Source organism: Sipha flava, unplaced genomic scaffold (assembly GCF_003268045.1).
Source record: "Sipha flava isolate LNK unplaced genomic scaffold, YSA_version1 35a_pilon_pilon, whole genome shotgun sequence".
NCBI classification, from domain to species: domain Eukaryota; kingdom Metazoa; phylum Arthropoda; class Insecta; order Hemiptera; family Aphididae; genus Sipha; species Sipha flava.
This window is the reverse complement of record NW_020273058.1, coordinates 2,489,664-2,513,446: the sequence shown is the minus strand read 5'-3', so window position 1 is coordinate 2,513,446 and position 23,783 is coordinate 2,489,664. Positions and strand designations below refer to the sequence as shown.

At 29.6% G+C, this 23,783-nt stretch overlaps 1 protein-coding gene across 3 annotated transcripts in view; it reads left to right on the top strand.

The window, feature by feature from the left end:
* The window catches only part of LOC112687760 (cadherin-99C), a 53,824-nt gene that overhangs the window by 26,246 nt on the left and 3,795 nt on the right, over positions 1-23,783 (top strand). Inside the window, exons 2-23 of one of the 3 annotated variants that reach the window (XM_025560682.1) lie at positions 7,664-7,758; positions 8,807-8,872; positions 10,225-10,403; positions 10,464-10,586; positions 10,682-10,924; positions 13,581-13,730; positions 14,675-14,893; positions 14,962-15,165; positions 15,272-15,409; positions 15,522-15,671; positions 15,735-16,193; positions 16,266-16,550; positions 18,580-18,753; positions 19,128-19,469; positions 19,526-19,642; positions 20,293-20,539; positions 20,823-20,974; positions 21,065-21,448; positions 21,558-21,826; positions 22,060-22,296; positions 22,376-22,466; positions 22,555-22,687. In XM_025560682.1, coding sequence (XP_025416467.1) covers positions 7,665-7,758; positions 8,807-8,872; positions 10,225-10,403; positions 10,464-10,586; positions 10,682-10,924; positions 13,581-13,730; positions 14,675-14,893; positions 14,962-15,165; positions 15,272-15,409; positions 15,522-15,671; positions 15,735-16,193; positions 16,266-16,550; positions 18,580-18,753; positions 19,128-19,469; positions 19,526-19,642; positions 20,293-20,539; positions 20,823-20,974; positions 21,065-21,448; positions 21,558-21,826; positions 22,060-22,296; positions 22,376-22,466; positions 22,555-22,687 — 4,456 coding nt within the window. In that variant the 5' untranslated portion in view covers position 7,664. Of the gene's footprint in view, positions 1-7,663; positions 7,759-8,806; positions 8,873-10,224; positions 10,404-10,463; positions 10,587-10,681; positions 10,925-13,385; positions 13,503-13,580; positions 13,731-14,674; positions 14,894-14,961; positions 15,166-15,271; positions 15,410-15,521; positions 15,672-15,734; positions 16,194-16,265; positions 16,551-18,579; positions 18,754-19,127; positions 19,470-19,525; positions 19,643-20,292; positions 20,540-20,822; positions 20,975-21,064; positions 21,449-21,557; positions 21,827-22,059; positions 22,297-22,375; positions 22,473-22,554; positions 22,688-23,783 lie in introns of those variants that run through there. The other 2 variants (XM_025560681.1, XM_025560683.1) reach the window with 2 other exon arrangements.

Below are 23,783 nucleotides of genomic sequence, written 5' to 3'. Positions count from 1 at the left end.
TTAAGGTATTTTTTCATTTTTTTATTTTTATTTTTTCATATCTAATTCGAGTGTCGTCATTAGTGTTACATTACATCAGCATTGGTTTTTTTTGAATCCCACGTTCGCCAACGGAATTCTCATCGTATATCAATCATAAACTAGTTATTACAAGTTGAAGGTGTTAGCGCGCATACAACAGCGTCCCATACCTTACTATTTGAAACTAATGTTTTGCGATTAAATCATGATTGAATTAAAATAACATTCATTATGAGTACAGACGGAATGAGTGATAATGTTTATTGATTAAATTATTTTATTTAGTTACGTTATTACATTATATAACGGACACCGACTTGCCATATTGCAAAAATCAATCACCTCAATCCGGCTGCAACACATGTAGGTTCATTAATAATGAATATGTAAATAAAACCACCCACTGATCAGTTATAAGATAATTAAAACCACAATAAAAAACACTAGTAGTAAAAAATAATTATATTTTATTATACAGGAAATGAAAACGATTATAATAATTATGGTGATAAATTAATATAAATTAATATAAAAAATTATTTTTTTGTCTTAATGTTATGACGCATGTTATAGATTTTAAGATGGATAATTAATTTTTATGAAAATAAAATATATATGATATATATAAATATATATATATATATATAAATATATACATCATAGAAAATTATGTAATTTATCTATATACTCGTAGTTATTCCAATTAACACGATATTGTGCTTTAAAAACCCCGTTAAAATACTGAAGTGATATACAAACAAAAAAAAGCATTGAAAATGATCATTAGGAAAATACGATTAGAGCTAAATATTACGTATTCAGCTTTCCTCTAGTCACCGATATGTTTCCTACGCAAGACAAGATCGTAATTTACCAGAATTGTATACCGAATGATAATCCTACTGGTAAGTCACTACTTAAATTTATTAAAACATATGCAACCTTCATATGTTAGAGTGAAATCCAATCCCCAAGATCTAAAACCTTTACTCTCTCAATTTCAAAAAATTTTATAAAAATCAAAACGTCGAACCACAGTCTACATACAAATATTTTTGGTAATCTTATGAGTATAGATTAATAATTTCACACTAATCCAAGAATAACCATAGTTCGTCATCTGCATTTTTCCACTTCTATTGACGATATCGAAACAACCCTAACTGCAGATTTGCAGTTAGCGATTAGTGACTACATAGTTAGTATGTAGTATAATAATATAGTAATTCAAATTTAAATTACGTAACCTTATTAAAATGTCAAAAACTATCATGAAGCAAACAATACTTGGTTATGAATAAATTAATTCCGGTTAGGTTTCTAATTTAAAACAATAAGAACGCATTAGTTCCAAAAAATGTGTAGGTACACAATGAATAAAACAAAATGTACTGTACGGTTATTAGTATAGAATTACTTTAATTTATTTTCAAATAATTGACGGTGGACAACGATTTCTGCTCGTAATATCGTGCTAATTTCAGTACACGAAAAAAAAAAATAAATAAAAATTTAAATAAAATACATATGTATAACGTTTATAGTCCGGCGCCCTGAGCGTATTTTCGGTCGAATGAGGAAAACATGGCAATGAAACGTCGTCTTCGCGTCCATGTTCGTACCCTTGTCGGTCAGGCGATTGTATCAGCTCCAACCACGCGCACGCACACGTGCCCGTTCTTCGGAACTCGGCGGAGTACACACGTTGCGCGTGCAGTTTACACTCGCACAACATAATATACGTTTGAGATAATAATATAAAAGAAAAAATCCGCCACGGTTTGCGCGATTTGCACTAGTCGCTAAACCTGTTTCGGTTCCAGGCAAGTGCCCAGATCTGTCTGGATCATTAATCTCGTTTACCCAAACGTTATATGACTTTGTCGTAGAAGTATAAAAATTTAATGTATTCGGTAAGCACAGCGAATACGGTTAGAAAAATCACTAGTCTGATAGCCGAAATAAATATTGACAATATATATGATATTATAAGTCTCGAAATTAGAATTAGAATAGAAAATAAAAAAATGAAAAACAATAATTGTCGTGCATAAACATTCATATTATTATTATTATTTATCAAGTTTTCTTTGATTTAAATTCCATACGTTTGTTCCACGCCCATGTGTCCGTGACTGGGGTCTTCTAATTCTTAATATCATACTTACGGCGACGGACACTAAGGACATGAAGCGCAAGGAATATTATAGATTTTTAATTAGTATACACGTAACGTATTCTATGAATTTATGTGTGTGTATGTAGTAATAAATAAGTTATGAAAAAATAACGTTATTATTGAGTAGAGTATGGAATATTTATAAAATAATCTATTCATTGAGTAAATTACTTATAGCTATGGAAGAAAGATATGTATTATGTTAAAAAAACGCATAAATACAAGTATTTATATTTTTTTTCGTTTTTTATTGTTTAAAAATAATATTTTTATTTATTTTTACCCGACTAGCATCTTTTATGAATTTAAACAGAGAACTTTTATTACCGGAAAATAGTGAGTCATAATGCATAATATATATATATATGCTATAGGTGAATGTTTAGTCACTCTTCGATATCTATAATCATCATATTTTTCTTAGTACCTAAATTGTGTGTCATAATTATTTCAAACAAAATAGTTATTTAAAATGGATACATTTTGGACCATTTCATAATGATTTTACCCACTGAATTTATATTCAATAATATATTAAACAAAAAAAAAAAATTATACTAAATAATATGGTTTAATTTATATTCGAGCTAATACAAAAAAACAATTTTTTTCATTTATAATTAGTATTCGTTTAATGATTTCGGATTCTGTATCTAGTTTTTAGAATTTCTAAAGGTTTTACTTGATTTATTTTTAATTTTTTAATTCGAAAGATTAATATAAATTTAGCTTTCTGTTGTTAATTTTTTACTCCAAATTTCAATAATTGTTAAGGAATTCATTTTTTTCGATATCCAAATTAGAAATATACTAAAATAATGTGTTAGTTTGATCATTTTCACATTATATTGTAAACATTTTGTTGAAAAATGTGTTCCAAACTACTATCCATAATATTTTTCAAGATATTTCTAATATTAGAATTTAATTAGAATTTAATTTTTTCCATTATTTGTTTTCTCTTTTCGATTAAGTCTGTTTTACTAAATTTAAATTATATTCTAAAATAAGTTTAGAAAGAGAAAGTATAACAATATTTTTATTCTAAATTATTAAAAAAAAAAATTTCAATCTCTTCAAAAATTAAAGTCAAATTACGTTTGTATATGTTATTTAATCGTTCTACTTTCATTTTTCTCGTTTCCATTATAATTATTTTACATTAATTTTGTGAATAATTATTTAGTGAATGTGTGCTCATGTTGGACTTAAGATTCAAATTATTTAAATAGTATAGAGAATTAGATTGGCAGATAAACAGTACATTTCAGGCTTTATTGTAAGGATTTTTTCCAACTGCACAAATAAAATATATGTTACAAGGAGGTTTCGCCCCACACTCTCCGCGCTTATTTTATTGATTCTGATGAAGCAAATTAGAGAAGCAGAAAAATCCAAAGACGTGGAAGTAGCTAACATCGGTTTCACTAACCTAATATTCAAACAATTTGTCATGTTTATAATTTATTTATTTTTATTGATATTTCATGAACGGTCAAATCGTCTTTTATAATAATAAAGTGCACATGTTCGTTAATTCTACAGCACATTTTATTGTTCCTAATGTACAATTAGTGTCCTACTGCACCTTACAATAGAGCGTGGTACATTTATTTTAGTTACAAACCTAAATATACCTAACTTTTTGCACTGAAAGAGTGTTTCTTATTTACATACATTACATACAATTTACACATTTACATATTGTGTATATAAAAAAAAAATTCAAATAACTTATTAGATAATTTATTTAATAAAAATGTATGATTGCATATAATATGTTTAATATCCAATATTCTCACAAGAGAGAATTAAAATATAAATCGAGTAAGTCATTCGGAAGAAATGTTATTGTTAAATAATTTAAAATATAATAGAAGTGTAACATGAATGTACGTACTATATTCTACTACGTACACATAACACGTTCATTATTGGTGTTATTTACATCATCTTAAGAAACGATTTAATAATGCAAATATTGAAACTTTTAAATAATACCAATACACAAATGATAAGATATAATTTTTCACTATAGATAGTAACAATTTTCGCTGTACACATTATGGCAAACCTCAACAGACTATTGCTTAACAGATAACTATTTTTGAACAAATACTTTATTCGAATGTGCATTACACTGTTACACAAATTATAAATAATTTATAAATGTTTTTTAATATGGATCACGCGAGATACGTAATATTGGCAAGTTACCATACGATCACTGGTTGATTATAATTTATTTTATGGTACTTTTTTAGTTTCCATTTCGTATGCATATGCAAATATTATTGTACTTAATATAATCTGTGAGTGTATGTATATATACATATAATTATTTTGGACTAAAATCTTTGTTTATTTTTTAATCTATCTGGTAGATATAATATTGAATTATATTTCAAATAAAATATACACATACGTGTATATATTTAATTCATGTTCTATTACTGATAGTCGCATATTGATAGTTGTATATACTCAGTACTCTCATTCAGGGGTGTAATTATGGGGGGGGGGGTAGGGGATGGATTCCCCCCTAAAACTTTTTTTATATAATTTTTTTTATTTATTATAATGTGATAATATGATTATTGTCATTGTTATTATTATTACGATTACTATTATTATTATTATTATTATTATTATTATTAAAATTAAAATTATTAAAAATTTTGTTCTGGTGGGGTGAGGGGGTTACTGTATAAGATGTACAGATTTTGATAAAACCTATAGTCCCCCCCCAACCAAATTCCTAATTACGCCATTGCTCTCACTCTTATTATAATTTACACTCATTTACATACGACCATTGCACATATCTATATAAGTCTACATATATATAAGTATTTTATGATATATGTAATAAAAGTTAAAACCATATTGTTATATTTTATTTTTTATCTTAATAGAATATACACCATGGAGATTTTGATAACAGCATTACAATAGGTACGAAAATTACATACGATTATGATATAAACGTTATAAATTATATAGTAATGGAAACAGAACAACAATTAAGTTCAATTCAATTACATACAAATTAAAATATTATTTGATTTATTACAAAAACAAATGTACAAGTTATATATAATCTTATCATGAAGTCAAATCTATTACTTATCAATATATTTAATTGAACGTATGGCCTAGTAACTGTCTTACACTCAGTACCAAATCGTGTGATAACCCTTTCCGTCGTAATCCGAGTAGAAATAGTATGATGTATTCATAATATGTTGATCCAATCTTTACAATTCCTTGTACAAACTGCTGCGTGTAAAAGTGGACTTCAGCTTTCAGCGAACAGAAAACGGTCGTACAAACGTCGTGCTATCCCCACGACCAAACGATTTTCGTTTTCATCGCTATGACGGCCGTTAGGTAGTCCGCGTTATATATCTACATCAGTGCTTCTCAACCTTTTTCAAACTGCGGCCCCCCTAAGAAGCAAAATGTTTTTCAACGCCCCCTCACCTTCACTTCATTAAAATAAAAATAAAAATAGTATACATGAAATGTTTATCATTGAATAATAAATAATATATATATATATATATATGTAAATATAATAAAAATATAAAGTAAAATTTATGTTTAAATATAATTTAAAAGGATAATTTAAATGTTTTGAAATGTATTGATCAGTGAAATGCTTGATGATTCAAAGCCAATTGTTTTACGTTTGGTTAAAAAACATTGTGGGATGAAGCCGTAAGTCTCCTCTTTTGACGATATCTAGTCGATTTCTTTTTTTCTTCATTAGATAATAACGTATTGCCTCTGATATATGTAGTTTATATTTCAGAATCACAAATTTATTTTAGAAATCGATAAACGGAAAACAATTACAGATAAATCTTAGTACGTTGCTTTGAACGGAAAAAAAGTTCACCGAACCTTAATCGCCCAAGACGAGCTCGTCGCTCCCCAATCGCCCTACACGAGCTCAACGCCCCTCGGTACTCCTTCACCGCCAACCAGGGGGCGATATCGCTCCCGTTGAGAAGCACTGATCTACATGTATATATACCTTTGTAAATGTTTATCTCGTAGAATTATATGTAAGTTGAGTCGTGACGGTGGCCAAGGCAAGTTGTTAAACGCCCAAGATGATTGACCCGAATACCGATTGACCGTCGTGCCGTCCGCTCGGTCGTATCAGACCTAAAATCCCGTCCATAGGTATTGTGAAGGTAAATACAATACACGCTCAGAACAATATAATATATCATTTGCTATAAAAAATTTATAGCGGTGGATTGGATTACAATTCTGATGACCTTGGAAGGGTTTAAGCACATACACACACACATGCATGCATACATACATACGAATCTCGTAAAAAAAATCACCGAATTGCAATAGAATAACGCGTACGTCTAGTAAGTAGATACATACCTGCGAGATTACTGACAAAATAATTAGGGTGATACATGCACATAATAATAATTAGCGATCTGATTAGATCTAAGTCGTGTTCTTGTGCAGCTAACTGGATGCTTTAACAATGGAAAATCTGAAAATCATATTTTTTCGAAAATGTGTATATATATTATTATGTGCGTATACCGTTTAAGTAACAAACTTGTCCATGCACAATACTGCACTGCATAATTTTAAAATTATTCGAGAAAGTACACGATATTATTCCGAGATGAACGAAAAATAATAAATATATATTATTTTTTTTTCAAATTTTTTTTTGCTAGCTATATTTAGTACTCTACACTGCAGTATTATAAATAACGTACATTGATATACCTACCTATACCGTTTAGTCACGATTATAAAAAACAAAAATAAGGGGATTTGTATATTTATTTGAAGAATATTTGCTTAATTCAAATTACGTATTCAATGAAAATTATATAATACGCATATAGTAATAAAACGATATGTACTGATAACCTGAATACCTACATGCAGTTACCTAATTACTGTCCGTCTCTATAAGATAAATAAAACATTTTCAATGTTTAATCTTAATGATTGTTATTAATTGCCTAGTGTCATTTTATTTGCATTCCAAAGCAATAGAATTGTTTAATTTGTAGTCATATAATTTTATATCAATTAATTTTAAAAAATGACACCGTCAATTTGGAAATGTACACACAAAAGGATAATTGTATGTATTATTATCAACACGTTGCGTTGTTGAACTTTCACTATAGTCAGTCTTAAGGAGATTTTCAAATGGAAAAGAAATGTCTTGTTTCACTTGCACAATCGTGGTAATATAACAATAAAAAAAAAAATATATAATTATTAATAAAAGCTTATTATGTTGAAAGTATTATAGAATATAAGTGATAAAAATACTTCTTTTCGAACTTATTCGCTAATGACAACTATACAACTATTTTTTCTCCTATTTATAGTCGTACACACGTCGTGTGTATTATTTTATAATGGTTCAGTTATTTAATTATTATATATATTATTATGTTTTAGGATGGATTGGTGGCGGTTTATAGCTACATGGACTCCGCTACTGTTCCTATTCCTCTTGAACAAAGGATACCGACATGGCGTATCAGCTAAAACAAGTAATTTGATTATAAGGTTATACTAATTATAGTAGAATATATGGCATTCATCCAGATAGTATAACTGAAAGTAGTAATTTTGTCTATTATGGTGTAGTTTACTTAATATTTATTTCCTATCAAGATAGGTATCTATAACTTAACTTATCTACTAGCAATAGAAAGCATATATAATTGCATTAAATATTCAAGATAGCTGTTATTATTCAATATTTAAATATTGTTTATGTTCAGTATTATTATACCAATTCAAGCTAAATAAAACGAATATCATCATAACAATCCCGAAGAAATTGTTTGACGTCATCAAACTGTTTATAGCTCTACCCCCTATAGCTACGTAAATTTAAAAACTAATAATTATATGGCGACAATTTTCTCCATTTCCACATATTATTAAACGGGTTTGTTTACTTACATATTATACAATTGAAAAATATATTATTTCGAAAATTATCATATGCCAATACTTCATCGAAATGAGTTAATTAGTTAGACTCGTGGGTTTATGTAATCGATTGTCGCTTCATATGTAATAATATATACAACCTTTGTATAATATTATGGACAACATTTATGGGGAATTGACGACCGGTTTATACATATAGCAGAGTCGTAGAACTCGTGTGAAAACCATTTACGTATTATATTATGTACAACACTACGAGTTGAATAACAACACTTCTAAACGAAAAGTGTAAATGTAGATTTATGTTTAAGAATAATAACTTTTAATTTAATGGTTAAACAACAATTTCATCACTTTATTTTGATTTGTTGAAATATATGTATTTCCATAATACAAATTAACAAGTCCGCTCAATTTACTTAAAATAATGATAAGTTATTAATATGTTTCTTATTAGTAAAGTACCTAATGAATATGCGACTTTTATTCCGATACTATTAATTCATGTTTTTACTGTTTTATGGTACCTATAGAATACAAATAATAATCAAAATATAGTTTTTCCTATATAATTATACATGGCCTTACGAATTTTCTTGTGTTCTTAAAAATTCTTACAAATGTTTTATTTTATATTAGGACTATGCGAGACGGAAACTGGCCAATCAAACATTGTACTGGATGTTGAAGAAAGTCGAGGGTCCCGTAAGTATTTTTTTTCAATATAATTCAATTTGTTATGGCAATAAAAGGATTCACTTTTTTCTGCGTGACGAATGTTGATTGAATATAATATATACATTATATACCAACGAGGCAATAGATTTGTTCAAGTTATAAGAGAAAAAGGCTGCAATTATGTGAACAAAAATCTCAGACAGCTTAATTTTAATAAAACTAAGATCATATATTATAAATCATAACATTTTACACAGAATATTAATACCTATGGTTATTACCATATATGGAAAATAATTTGTACAAATTATGAAAATAATTTGTATTATTAATTATGTATTTATATATAATGTTATATTACACAATTTAGTTAAACTTATAAATAAAAAATAAATATAAAAACAATACGGTAATATTGAAATTGTTCGTAAATATTTTAAAAATTTTTTGTTTTTGAATTCGTTTCTGAATGTGAAATCTTAACTAACGATTTTAAAATTTTAAAATTAATTAATAAAAACTAGACCGTGCGAACTTGGTCCAAATACTTAGTCATGCCTTATAATTGTCACCAACACACATCATGACAACAACGTATCTGATTTACTCATCATAACAATAATTGTACCGTTATCCTCAAGCTATTGGCAGTTATTCCATGATATGTATGATGCTAAAATTAAACGTGCCACCTTATACAATGGACAATCACTACAATCACTTTTTATGATTTTGCTACTTGACCTGATAACTTACATTAGCCAATCACTCAGAGTACATTTAACCGTATTTTTGATACTTTAATGATTTCATAACTTTTTCAAAAATGTTATCAATGTTCTGTAATAATTTTTTTTTAATTAAGAAAACAATATACATTTTTATCAGACGCGTTCATAGTATGTCTAAAATTATTTAAATTAATGATTCGTTAAAACGATTCCCACGAACTCTATATAGTGCAATTCTTTGTGCATCCGAAAATTTTCAAATACGAATTACAATTGTATTCGAATCTTGCGGGAAGAGAAAGCTTTTTCCAAATATACAGACAACAACTGTTTAAAAATACTTAAAAACTCGGAATATCCGAGGACTGCGGTTTTTTATATGATTGGATGACTTGCATTTCTGTAAGAAAATATACGTAACCGTTTTTATACGAGTGATCGCGTGCGTCCGAGTTTTATAAAAAATGTCTTTACTAAATTTGGCACAATAATTATACTCTATTATCTCGACTATTATATAGAAAATGCCTAAGGATTTAATGCGTTTATATTAATCTTCGCCCAATATAAATGCTTTTATATTTATGCTACATTATAAGAACCCTACTAATAACAAAATTCCATAACATTTAATTAATACGCTTACAGAAATTAATCAGCCAATTAAACCGGCCGAGTTACCGATCATAGGAGATCCTTACACTGACATATCTTTGGATTTAATATTTTCAACAAATAACGCAACATTCGCACTAATTGGGAAAACGATTCAATTAACTGAGCCACTGGATAGAGACGCGGAAAATTTGTCCCATACTGTATTTCAAGTAATTAGAAACATTTTTAATCTTATCGGTTCAAATACTTCATGATTAATATATATTTAGGTTACGTGCGTGGTGAGGTCTACTCAAAAAAGGAGAACTATTCCTATAATTGCTCGCATAACCGACATTAACGATAACGCACCAGTGTTTTTGAATACACCGTATCAAGTATCAGTTCCTGAGGTATGTATAGTGTACACTTGATAACTATTATTTGTATTCTGTTCAGTCTGTATTGTTTATTAGATTACACTAATACATATTGTATATGTTTGCAGTTGACACCAGTCGGAACATCTGTAGCAACTGTGAAAACAGTAGACGCAGACACTGGCGTTAACGCTCTAGTCGAGTACTCAGTGATTCCTGGAAATGTACCTGAAGAAGAACTCCAAAAAGGCCGAGTTAGCGATGGTATTAAACATTTCAAGATGAAATCGTCTAATTCTGGTGAAATAGTACTGCAAAGTGGCCTGGACTTTGAAAAAGTTCAAAAATATTTCGTAACAGTACAAGCAATGGTATGTTTAAAAAAATCGATTATTCTTTTAAATTTTTGATTAGTAAACAGATTTTGATTAAGTCTTTAATTTATTTTTCTTTATCATTTTTTATTAATTCCAATGTGTAAAACTAGAATTCATTTTTGGAATTTTTTAAACTATTATTATACAACCTTTATATCTATGAAAATAATATTACGCGTTCACGACACGGTAGAGTTTATAATTACGAGGCCAAAGTGGAAATGTCCAATTTAAGCAAGCCGCTCTAGTTCCACTAGTATTTTTGCAGACCTGTTGTACTTTTCTTACTCACACACGCATTTCATCCGATGCCGATGGAATATGCCCTTCCCTTAACGTACAGAACTATAAGGAAAGGGGGACTTATCGAAGACCTATCAGAAGTATACATCCATGTCTTGCATAAACAAACCTCCTACGCTCACCAACTGATTTAGCTTATCTGTTATCCCCCACGGGTAAATTGTTCACAAATATGACTCATCAATCCCACACTTAAAAATGTTAATAATGCTCAAGATATAATCCAGTAGAAATTATTATTGAGCATTGAAGTTATCCAAAATGTGAATATAGCGATTAAAACAATATTTGCGTGTAATGTAATTAGTTAAAATGAACAATTCAAGTTACACGCATTGAACGTGCGTTTATACATAATGTTATATAGCATTGACGCTGTATCATGAATATTAAATTGATTCGGATTATTATATGTAATAGGCAAGGCTGGCAAGTTAACGAATTTTTTTTTTTAACTCGTTAAGTTATTTTAAAATAATAAAGTTAAGTTAAATTAAAAGTTACTTATTTCTTTTTCGATAACTTGTTAAGTTAAAAGTTAACTTTGAAAAAAAGTAACTTAACTTAGTTTAAAGTTAAAATTTTCTAATTTGCAAAAATAAAAAATTACACCCATACATCTAGTTGTTTTACGCTCAAGAAAATTACTGGGGAAATTTAAAATAATACATAAAAGTATTAACTAGCTAATTAATAACTATTAATAACTAATTAATTATTAAAGAAATAATAAACTTTCACAGAAATATAATAAGCTAATAAAATAATAAACTAATAACAATATATTATAAATTCTAACGAGATGTGAACAGAACACATGCTAGTTGATTTATGAAATTAAATTGGAAATTATACCACAGTTGTTTTGTGATTAATCCCCCATTGACACTCGCTCTCATGGTATATACTATTTTAACATAATATTTTTAGGATTTCCATGGGTTTATAGTTTTTTTATACAATAATAATATTAAAAAAATATAATGATAAAATATAGCCCATATAATGACTATTAAAGTTATTTTTCATATTATTTTCGTCTAGAGAAAATTCATATTAAAATTTTAAATTATAAATACACTAAAAAACTCATTTAACAATTTGCATTATTCTTTGCGCTAAAATTAACTTAATTTAGATACTTTTAAATAAAATTAATTTAAAGTTAACACGTTTATTTTTTAAAAAAAAGTAACTTATTAAATTAAAAGTTAATTTGTAAAAAAAATAACGAGTTAATTAACTTAATTAAAATTAACTTAACGTTTTAACTTAATATTAACTTTTATCTCGTTGATGTCCAGCCTTGGTAATAGGTAATATAGTAATGTTCATTTAATTGTGTTTAAACAATACTCTTAGTGAATTATTAGGCTTGTTTGGTTGGATAAGTTGTTGAATCGTCGAAATAAATCCGTAAAGCAGATCTTTAGAGTTTTTGCCTTGAAGTTAATTATATTTCAAAAAAAATATTTTAGTATTTCATTCCTATTAATTTATTAACACATCATAAGCCCACTTATAAAAGACATTTATAGTTCACAAAGCCTTCACTATTCGACCCCCGTATATTATATTGTTTGACTATTTGTATAAATGTAATGTTATACTTCTCAACAAATAGGCGAATAATATGCTTCTGTTTACCTTATAAAATATTATACATAGAATTTCGTAACTCTTCGAATTTTTTGTTAATCGTGACTGAATTTCGAAATATTTTTGCATACATTACTATTTATAAACTGTACCTCAATCTTCTCAATATATTTTTTGAATAAGAATGATTAAAATGCATTAACTTCATCAAATAAAATAAATACTTTATTTTGTGTGTATGATTAATATTGTATTCTATGCTGAATAATAATATTATAATTATTATTCTTTTTTTCCCACTATGTGTCAAATAATTAGAACATTCGAATATCGATAAACGGCGTGGTGTCGTTGGTAGGTAATAGCTGTGTTTAATTTTTATATTTGAATATTACACGCAACCAAATGCATGAGCACACCACACACACACACACACATACGCACAGCTTACTCGTAATTTACAAATACAGTCATTACATATGGCACATCTATAACAAACTAACGACGGTCGCAGAGTTCAGACACGTTTCAAATGCGCGTATTGTGTACAAATATTCTTAAATGTTTCGCAATGGATCGTTATTTTATTGTATTTAGTTGGTATATTTCTTACGCCTTAGGACAAGCAATGGAGTTTGACGTTGGCCCTATTTATTTATACCCTTCACCGGTCGGTATACCATCTAATTTTGTCCTGTAAAATAATGCTGATATAGTTTTGATCGCAACAATATCAATATGATTTCAGGACCGAGCCAAAAACGCTGACGATAGACTAACTTCGACTACAACACTTACAGTGATGGTAAAAGATGAAGACGACCAGGATCCGTCATTCAACTATCAAGGATGTACAGTTCAAGACGGAGCATGTATAAATCCAGAATACTATACCACTGTGAGTAATTATTATTAGATACTGACGATAATCGAGAAGAGCATTTAACCAATTATGTATTATCTAAATAACCTAAAATAATGTTTAAGTTGTGTTAAATTTCTGCCATAAAAATCAAAATGACCAATACAGTATATTAACATACTACGTATTGGTTATTTCATTCATAGGAGAGAGTTGTGCATTAAACGCTTAACCGGTTTTCCAGTTGCCTGCAGGTTTCATTCAAACCATAATACAACTCGTCTACATGGAATAAGTAGTAGCGATGTCAATAAAAATAGTTTTTTTCAACTGTGATTTACTGTCGAATTTTTAAAATATTTATGGCTTATAGTTATAAATGCTAATATATACTATTCAGAAATAGTAGAATGCATTAAATTTATGAAAACGTGGCTAAACATTTGTATATTATCATAGTTACCTGGTTATATAGTTTTCGCTATAATTTGAAAATCTTTCGAATTTAAAGACTGGAAAAAAGTAGTTATTAAATTAATTTTAATAATTACTTGTAATTAGTTCTGTCTTGAAGCAGTTTATTAATTAATAGTTTATTAATCTAAAACTAGTTATACATTTTGTTATTTAGATAATAATAAAAAATAATAAAGGTATGTGTTGATTTTGATAAAGAAACTAAAATAATGAAACCTATTATTATGATAAATTTGTTTTAACTTTTTAACCTATCAATATCCAACAATATATTTATTTAAACAAGCACTATTTTCATCTCTATTAAAAAAAATAATATTTTGAATTTTATTGATGAATATTTTAAAATTATTTTATCTGTGATTTATGTAAATAATTTTTGTATAATATTATATCTACAAAAAAAAGCGAAAAGAAATATTCATACATTTTCAATGTTGATTTTATAAATATACTATAAACATAGGTACCTTAATAAAACGATTATTTATGTTTCTTTAAAGGTTGCTAGTGGTGTGAATTCCGGAGTCCTTACAATAAAACCAGAAAAAATACAAGCTGTAGATATGGATTCATTGAATTACCCCATCAAGTATTCGTTTATTGATGGCTCACCATCGTACTACACTGAATATTTCACTATTGATCCTCAGTTCGGTACAGTAAAACAAATCAAAGCAGTAGATACAAGTTTAACAAAAAGATTTTCAATTACTGTCAAGGTAAGTCATAAAACTTTTATTTATATAAAACATTAATGTCTGTATAAAAATCACTGTTCATGTTTAAGGCTGAAGAAGAATCGTCTAACCATAGATCAACTACAGCTAAACTATACATAGATGTAAAACCCGTTGATATCAATCCACCTATAATTCATAGTTCTGCTATCGATGAAGGATATGGATTTGTTGAAGAAAATTCACCTATTGGTACAAAGGTCTTAGATAAAAATGGACACCCAATTGTTTTAACAATAACCGATGATGATTTAGTAAGTAAAACCTAGAATGTTAAATTAATTCATACTGATATTTAGTAACTATTAATTACCGCTTTGTTAAAAAATGTTATACTTAAATATTGCGTAATTTTAACAGGGTCCGAATGATCCTAAAGTATCGTACTCATTTGAACTTACCACTAATTCATTTAATGTGGACTCCGATGGTTATATATATGTTAACGAAGAAAAATTAGATAGAGATCCACCGAATCCAGGAAAATACCGTTTTCAGGTAGACAAACATTTACATATATAAATAATATCGAACACTTTTTAGTAAAATTTGATATCTTGTACCGATCAATTTATATTCTGTAATACAATTGAATGTACATTATCTTTAGATCGTAGCTAGAGAAATAAATGGACATGCTGGTAGTATTCCGTACTCAATGACAGTATTCCTGAAAGATGTAAACGATAATCCTCCACGTATGCCAATGCTGTCTCCGATCACTATACAAGCAGGAAATTCTAGAAGACAACTTGTCCAAGTATGTTTACGATTTAATTGACTGATTTAATTAGTTCTTGCTGATTATAAACTTTTTGTAAAGATTAAAGCAGTAGACAATGATGAAGGTCAGAACGCTAATGTGTCTTACAGTATATATCACGTGTCCAATCAAGGTCATACTAAATTCCATATCGATCCATTAACCGGATGGATTGAAACTACAGGTCGAATGATGGCTGGAGATCAATACAGTATAACTGTCCAAGCAACTGACTCTGGAGGTTTATATACTCAAAGTATTGTTGAAGTTATGGTAATAGCTGGGCCCAACACTAAATCTCCAGTATTTTCACAATCTTCATACGAAGTGACTGTTAGTGAAGGATCGCCAATTAATACAACAGTAATTCCATTGAAAGCCATTGACCCAGAAAACGACCCTATAACTTATTCAATTTTATCGGGCAACGACTTAAGGCAGTTTTCTATTGGTGAAAAAAGTGGAATTGTCAGTGTAATAAGAAAATTAGACCGCGAAGAACTCACGCGTTATCAATTGGTGAGTTTTTTTTTTGCCAATAGATTTAAATTTTTACCTTAATAATAGACAGTGAAATTAAACAATTTATAGCTAATCAAAGCACAAGATGAAGGTGGACTTTCCAGTACAACAACATTAAATATCAAAATTAGTGACATTAATGATAAAAACCCGGAATTTATTGGAGCTCCGTATGAGTTTACAGTGAATGAAGGTATTGATGGAGCCCCAGTTGGCCAAGTTGAAGCTGTGGATGGAGATGAGGGAATAAATGCAATAGTACATTATTCATTACCCGATGATCTACCATTTTTAATTGATGCAAACACAGGACATATACGTACTGCCACAGCACTGGACTATGAAAAGAACAATGTAAGTGGAAATTTTATTTTTATTTTTCGTTTTTAAAAATTTTTTTATTTAATCTATTACAATATGGAACAATAATATTTGAACAAAATACATTTTGGAACACCCCAGAGTTTAATTCCAAATTTCCATATGGGTCTAAGTAGGAGTTTGTAGAGCAAGTTTGTTAAGGAGTTTCATGTGGTTAAGAGTTATAAATGACCGAAAACGGTAATTTAGTATTCGAGTTTTGTTAATTATGTGTGATTGCTAAGTCAGTAATCTATTAGAATACCAAGGTATCGTACACACTGAGCAGGAGAAGCGGTTGATCATTGAGGAAAAGGGTTGAGCATATTCCGTGGCGAAGTGAATGGATTAAAATTCATTCATTTTAACTCCCCATATTTTGTACCGAGTTTTAAAGATTTTTGGATTCTTGTATAAGAAGCAGGTAAGTTGTGGACAGACTATTAGCATAACTATATCTTTGACAAAGTCACCAACTAGTGTATGGATAAAAAATGGATAATCTGAGTCAGGCACGTATCCAGAATTTTATTTCGGGAGAGGCTGATCAAAATTTATAAGCATAATCATATAGTAAAACAAAAAAATAAAATGTAATGATCTAAATGTAGTAGAGTATATACAATGTATTAGCTATTAAGTACTAAATAATCAGTTTTAAACGTTTGACTCTATAACGTATTTACATTATTAGCAAACTTGTCTAAAACCATAATATGGTTGTTATTGACAACTTGTTAATATGATATTATCATCAGTTAAAAATATATTTCTATGAATACTTAATAACGATAAACCAACGAGACGATTCTTTAAAGTTAAGTTTCTCAAATATGTTTTTAACCACTGCAACATTAAAAAACTGCGTTCAGCAGATGCAGTTGACACAGGAAGTATGGCAATTATTTTAAGCAGTTCGTAGAGATTAGGGTACAATGTTTAATCACACGAAATTGAAACGTCTGTGGAGGTAGAAGGTCTTGATGATACTACTAAGGTCCATTTAGAAATACATAAACCGTGCCATATTGTGTATTGAGCTGCAGCTCTATTTTACTTGGCAATTGTTATCCATAGGTTTATAAATAGTATCTATGATTCCCAGTATTCCCACCTATGGTAAATTTTGTTTATGAGCAGTAAGATAAGCTAATAAAATAAAAATACGAATTTAAAACCAAAAAATTAAATTTAAGACTTTTGCAGCAATGACCATGAAAATATTTTTTAGATTTTCTTAAAATTTTGAGGAGAGAGGGTGCACCCCACTCACCACTCTGATCTTAGTTGTAAAAATTGCAAATAAGGGGAGCAATTATTGTGCCTTGGAGTACATCTACTCTTATTTATGTTGGACAAGAGAAGGAAATACCAACACGTACGGTGAAGAAGCGATCTTCGATGTAGGATTTAAGGATAAGATAATAATAGCTAGGAAGGAAAAATTTTAGTTTTTAGTGAAGTCCTGCGTGCCAAACTTTGTCAAATGCTTAAGAAACATCTAGGAACGCTCAGGTGCAGTATAGTTATTTTTCCAGGACAAACGAAATTTTATCAACCAGATAATAAACCTGGTGAATTATTGAATGATTTTTGCAAAAACTAGATCGAGTCAGGTAATATTTTGGTTTCCTCAACTCTTGACAGTATTCGTTTGAGAAGGATTTTTTTAAATAGTTTTGGAGAAAGTTGGAAGGAGATTTATAGGTCTATATGAAAAAGGATAATGAGTAGGTTTTGTGATTTTAATATGAGCATTATAATAGAGTATTTCCATAATATAGGAAAATAAGATAAACGTAACATAGTATTATAAATTTTCGTTGGGAAAATTATGGTTTTTTCTGGGTTGATATATCATCACTTCTATTATATTTACGTCAAAACCAGGAGATTTTTTTTTTTTAAGTTAAATTCTATTTTATTAGGATGGAAATCATGAGGGGGAAAAGTAAGTAGAAATAAATAATTTTTTATAAAGATTTTATTATTAAAAAAAGCTAAAATAATAATTATTTTACAGGAGTACAAATTTGTAGTGACTGCTAAAGATGGAGCATCAGATCCACGTATTGGAACTGCTTCTGTAACTGTTTCCGTTAAAGATGTTGAAGATGAAATCCCAATTTTTCATAAAACAGTGTATGAAGCCAAAGTACCAGAAAATGCTCCGGATTTCCTAGTTACCCAAGTACATGTAAGTAATTTTACAACTCTAATTTAAACTTATTTATTTACCTTTAAAATATTAATAGCATATTTAATGAAATAGAGAATTGTCTTTTATAAAAAAAATATTAACATCATTATAATAGGATACTCTTTTTTTTTATAAGTAAATTAGTTTTTCTTTATTTTAAATATATTTGCAATCTATAGATTTTTTAGTACAGTTTATTAAGACTAAATTACAATTTTTTATTATTTGAAAACACGAGAGAAAAATTTTTCTGTGACATAAGTTATTTTTATTTTTTATTTTTGAATAATTTATTAATGTGATGAAATTAGTTATGATTGACTTCGTAATATAACCCGAAATGTTATAGTTACAAGTTTAATTTATTACAGGCTGATGATCCTGATACAGTAAAACGAATCACATATGTGATAAAACAAGGACCTTCGGATTTATTTAGTATTGATCCAAATACTGGAACTGTAAGGACACTACGAGGTCTAGATTATGAGAAGGACAGTCAACATACCTTAATTATTGGTACATTAGAAAATCCTAATCATACACCTGGTGCCACAACGAAAGTTATTGTAAACGTTGAAGATCGAAATGATATACCACCGGTGTTTCTTACTATACCGTCACCAGTAACACTTGACGACGATGTAGCCATTGGAACTAAAGTTACAACACTTTTAGCTACAGATTCTGATGGAACATCTCCTGGAAATAAGGTTAGTTAAAAAACAAAGTTTAATATTCTGACTTGTACCTAAAATTTAATTTTCAGGTTCGTTATGAGTTAAGCGGCCGTGGAAAAGCAACCAAATATTTCCACATAGACCCTGATCTCGGTGTTCTATACGTACGCGGAGATCTACAGAAAGAACCTGATAATGAATACCAGGTAAATTCATTGATATTATTTTATAATACCCGGTTTAAAAAGTATTTTCATATATTTAAACATTGAAATTGTGTAATATGTCTTTATCAGTATTCATTAGATGTGTTATTATTCTGTTTACTTTTAAATAAATCATGGAAAATAGATATAAATATTTTTTATGTAACAACTTAACTATGACATGACACTTAACATGACTATTACTATTCTATTTCTACAATCTACATACAATTAGATAGGACGCATATATAATACCTAACCTAAATATCATTTTACTTTGAAATTCCCGTATACTTAAAAAATAGTATTTTAAATTTTTAACTCGCGAAGTAATATTTAATTCATTTTCTATTCTTGTAATTAGTATTCTTTTAGTTACAATGAAAATAGTTCTTTCAATTTACCAATTTGTAATATTGTGATAACCGTTTAAATTTCAAATGGATTACTAAGAATATAACTATACACATCTAACTTTCATAGATCAGGTATTTTAAATGGACCGAGATCAGTTAGGTTTAACAAAGGAATAGTAAAATTCAATTGCATTTACCCATAATTAGTTTCGTACCCTGTGTAACAAATATTTTAAAAAATAAATATTCGAATAATTGGTATGTGCTGTTACACGTAAATCTGTAATTTCGTAGGTGGATGTAAAAGCGTATGATCTGGGTGAGCCACAGCTTTCGTCAGTGACTTCAGTAACAATATTTGTTCGACGTGTTACAACTCCGATACCAGAATTAGGAATGGGATTCTCCGATGACTCATACAACGCTCGAGTCTTAGAATCGGCTGTTGCTGGTACCTTGGTTAAGGTTCTCACAGTCGTACACCCAAGACCGTCACAACCATATCCTCTAGTTTGTACAATAGTTTCCGGAAATTCAGAAGGTAAAATATTTTAGTTATGTTAATAGTATACATAACGTACTCGAGTAATCTATGCAATATTATAAACAATGCCGTAACCGTTATAATAATATAAATATTTATTTTCTAATACATTTTTATCACCTTATTTCATACTGTTGCAATAAAATTACATGTATCGCATTAGTATATGTGATGTTAATTAATAACATAATATTTGTTGGAATTAACATAAATATTAAATGTATAGAACAAAAATAGTATATACCTACTAATGCTAATTTTGTTTTATGGATATAAACAGATGTGTTTACAATAAACGTTACGACTGAGAAAAATTGCGAAGTGCGTTTAAAAGATACAAAATTAGATCATGAACACGCAGAGAGTTATCAACTGAAAATACGTCTTGATACGCTTGCTGGAGTCGTTAACCCGACTAAAAGTACAACTATGGTAAGCAGTAGTTTATGTACCGATAATCCCTCTTTCCCGAAGCATTGACAGACAATAATTAGAGTAATCGATGTGCGTTGTTTGATTCAGCTGAACATTCAAATAATCGACATCAACGACAATGTGCCTACATTTGTATACCCGGAAAGCAGCAAACGATACGCCAAAAATGCGTACTTCGGTGCCATTGCTAGTGACAAAGAAATAGGCAGCACGGTTTTGCAAGTTAAAGCAGAAGATTTGGACGGTGGTAAACTGGGTGACGTGAGATATGAATTGACCGACGACGAGGATCAAAACTCAACGGAAGGTCCTTATTTCGCGGTCGATTCGAAAACAGGGATCATAAGAACTTTGAGGACATTAACCGACGTTCCATCGCGGGATTTGCCGTTTAGACTCGTAATTACTGCTCGTGACAACCCAGGGGCCACAAATCCTAGCGATTTCAACACGGCTCAAGCACACGTAGTCGTGAGTATACAATATTTACTACATAATCAACCTGCATATTATGATCTCGACTTGAAAACTTCCGCAAACCGTACTTATATATTACTTTAATCGTATTATAAACATTTAGATTAACGTAATCAAAGAGCAAAACCGCATGGTAATGGCGATCGACGGCACTCGTCCAGACGTCGTTAAGTCGTCTGAAAACAAATTGATAGACGTGTTAGAAAAAAAATTGCAGCTCATCGTAGGCAGTGAGAAGGTTTCTGCAAAACAGTACCGACGAAAAGACAATCTTACCATCGAGACAGATTCTGGTTCGACCGATTTCTGGTTTTATGTTGTAGACCCAGCCAGCGAAATGATTTTGGATCGAAACAATACCAGAGTGACCAGGTAATTAAATAACGGTGTATATACGCGAATGCAGTACAATACAATATTAAGATATAGAAATGTAACCGGTTTGGTCGTCGCGGATTCACAACTGCGCGAAAAAAACAGTTTCGCGCATCTGAAACGATAATTACACCACCACAGCAGCGTTTCGAATACCTAATACATATTATTAGTGCTATAAACGAATAAAAACTGACGTTTCGTGACCAAGTTTCTTCCTTTTTATGTAGATCGATACTGAACAAAGATTCCGTCACAAACATAACAATGGCGATTGTCGACAAACTATCAATTACCGCGTCGGATATTCATTCCCCTTTGCAACAACTGAACTTCGTCACTCGAACTCAAGCCGCGAGCGTCAATGTCCAATGGACCGTATTCCCGTACACTTTGATCCTGATGGCCGCCCTCATACTGGTGCTGGGCATCGCTGGTATAATTTACATTAGCGTGTCGTGGTCTAGGTAAGGTCAAACCCTTAGAATAGATAAAGAATATACAAATTTAAAAATCGTATTAACGCATTATTCGACCGATTTCCAGGTATAAGGCGTACAAAGAAAGGATGGCCAGGATGTACGTCACGCAACGTTACGACCCGGTGTTCATCGAGCCGAACATGAAGGAATACGAGGTACAGGTAAGATTTGGATTTAGACGATTCGCCACCGGTGATGAGATCATCTCTAACTCAATCTCGCGACTGTGTGTTTTGCTTATAGGTTCTCCAAATGAGCGTGCCGATTGATGACAACGACAGTTACAACGACTTGCAACTAGACTTTAGTCGCAAGAACCACACATTTAGTTTGGACAACGTCGGGTACATAACCAAAGAGAACGTCGACAGCATCGGTAATAATAAATAACATGAAACATACTTGCGCGAAATAGGGTTTTTCGTACATTAATATCCCATGTATTTGAAATCATATGCTGCCCATGTAAAAGCTTAGAGCTGTCATGGGAACAGGAGCATAACAGTTAATCTGTATAATCGTCAAACCACAGTTCTCAATCGCTAACCACGTAGTGGTTGTTCATTTAACCACTTACTTACATGAATAACCACACTAAACAGTTATCACTAATAATGTTTCTCCATTAAAATTTGATAGGTATGATAATAGACAGATTGTTTCTGAAATGGTTTAGAAAACTAGTATTCGCGTACTCTCTGGAGCGGCCAAATGAAGATTATTTTAAAATATTTTTTCTTTATTTAAAACCTGGGTTTTATTTAATTATCTTTAAAATATTATCTTAAATCTAGAAATGAATGCTTGTAAGAGATTTCTTGCAAATTTTTCATGTGAATCGATGTGTCATCGATTTTGGGTTTATCGCGCGTTTTTAACGCCCGTGTCACCAAAATCAAAAAATGTGGTTTGACATCGATTTTTACCAGAATTTTGTAATATAAACGAAAGTAATATTTATTTGTTGTTAATTGTCATATCTGATTAACTAACTCGATCTTTTACATTGTAAAATAAACATAATACAATTTATTTAAATGATTAAATAAAATTACTATAAGCTCAATTCCAGTATACAAGTTGGTCTCATTAAAAATAAAATTATAATTTGAAGTTAAGTTATATAATTATTATTCTTAAAAATACACAAATAAAAAAATTATACAGTTCCACTTTTGAATTGACATTTTTTACTTATCTAGAGCCATAATTTGCAGTCGGCCAATAAAAGTTACAATTGTATCTTAAGTTTATTATTTATCCTTTTTATTAGTTAACCTTACAATAACCGAGTTAATAAATCAGAAATAATAATTAATAACAAATAAATGTTACTTTCGTTTACATTGCAAAATGCTGGTAAAAATTGATATGTCACACCACATTTTCTGATTTTGGTGATTCAAGCGTTAAAAACGCGCGACAAACCCAAAATCAATGACCCATATCGATTCACATGAAAATTTTGCAAG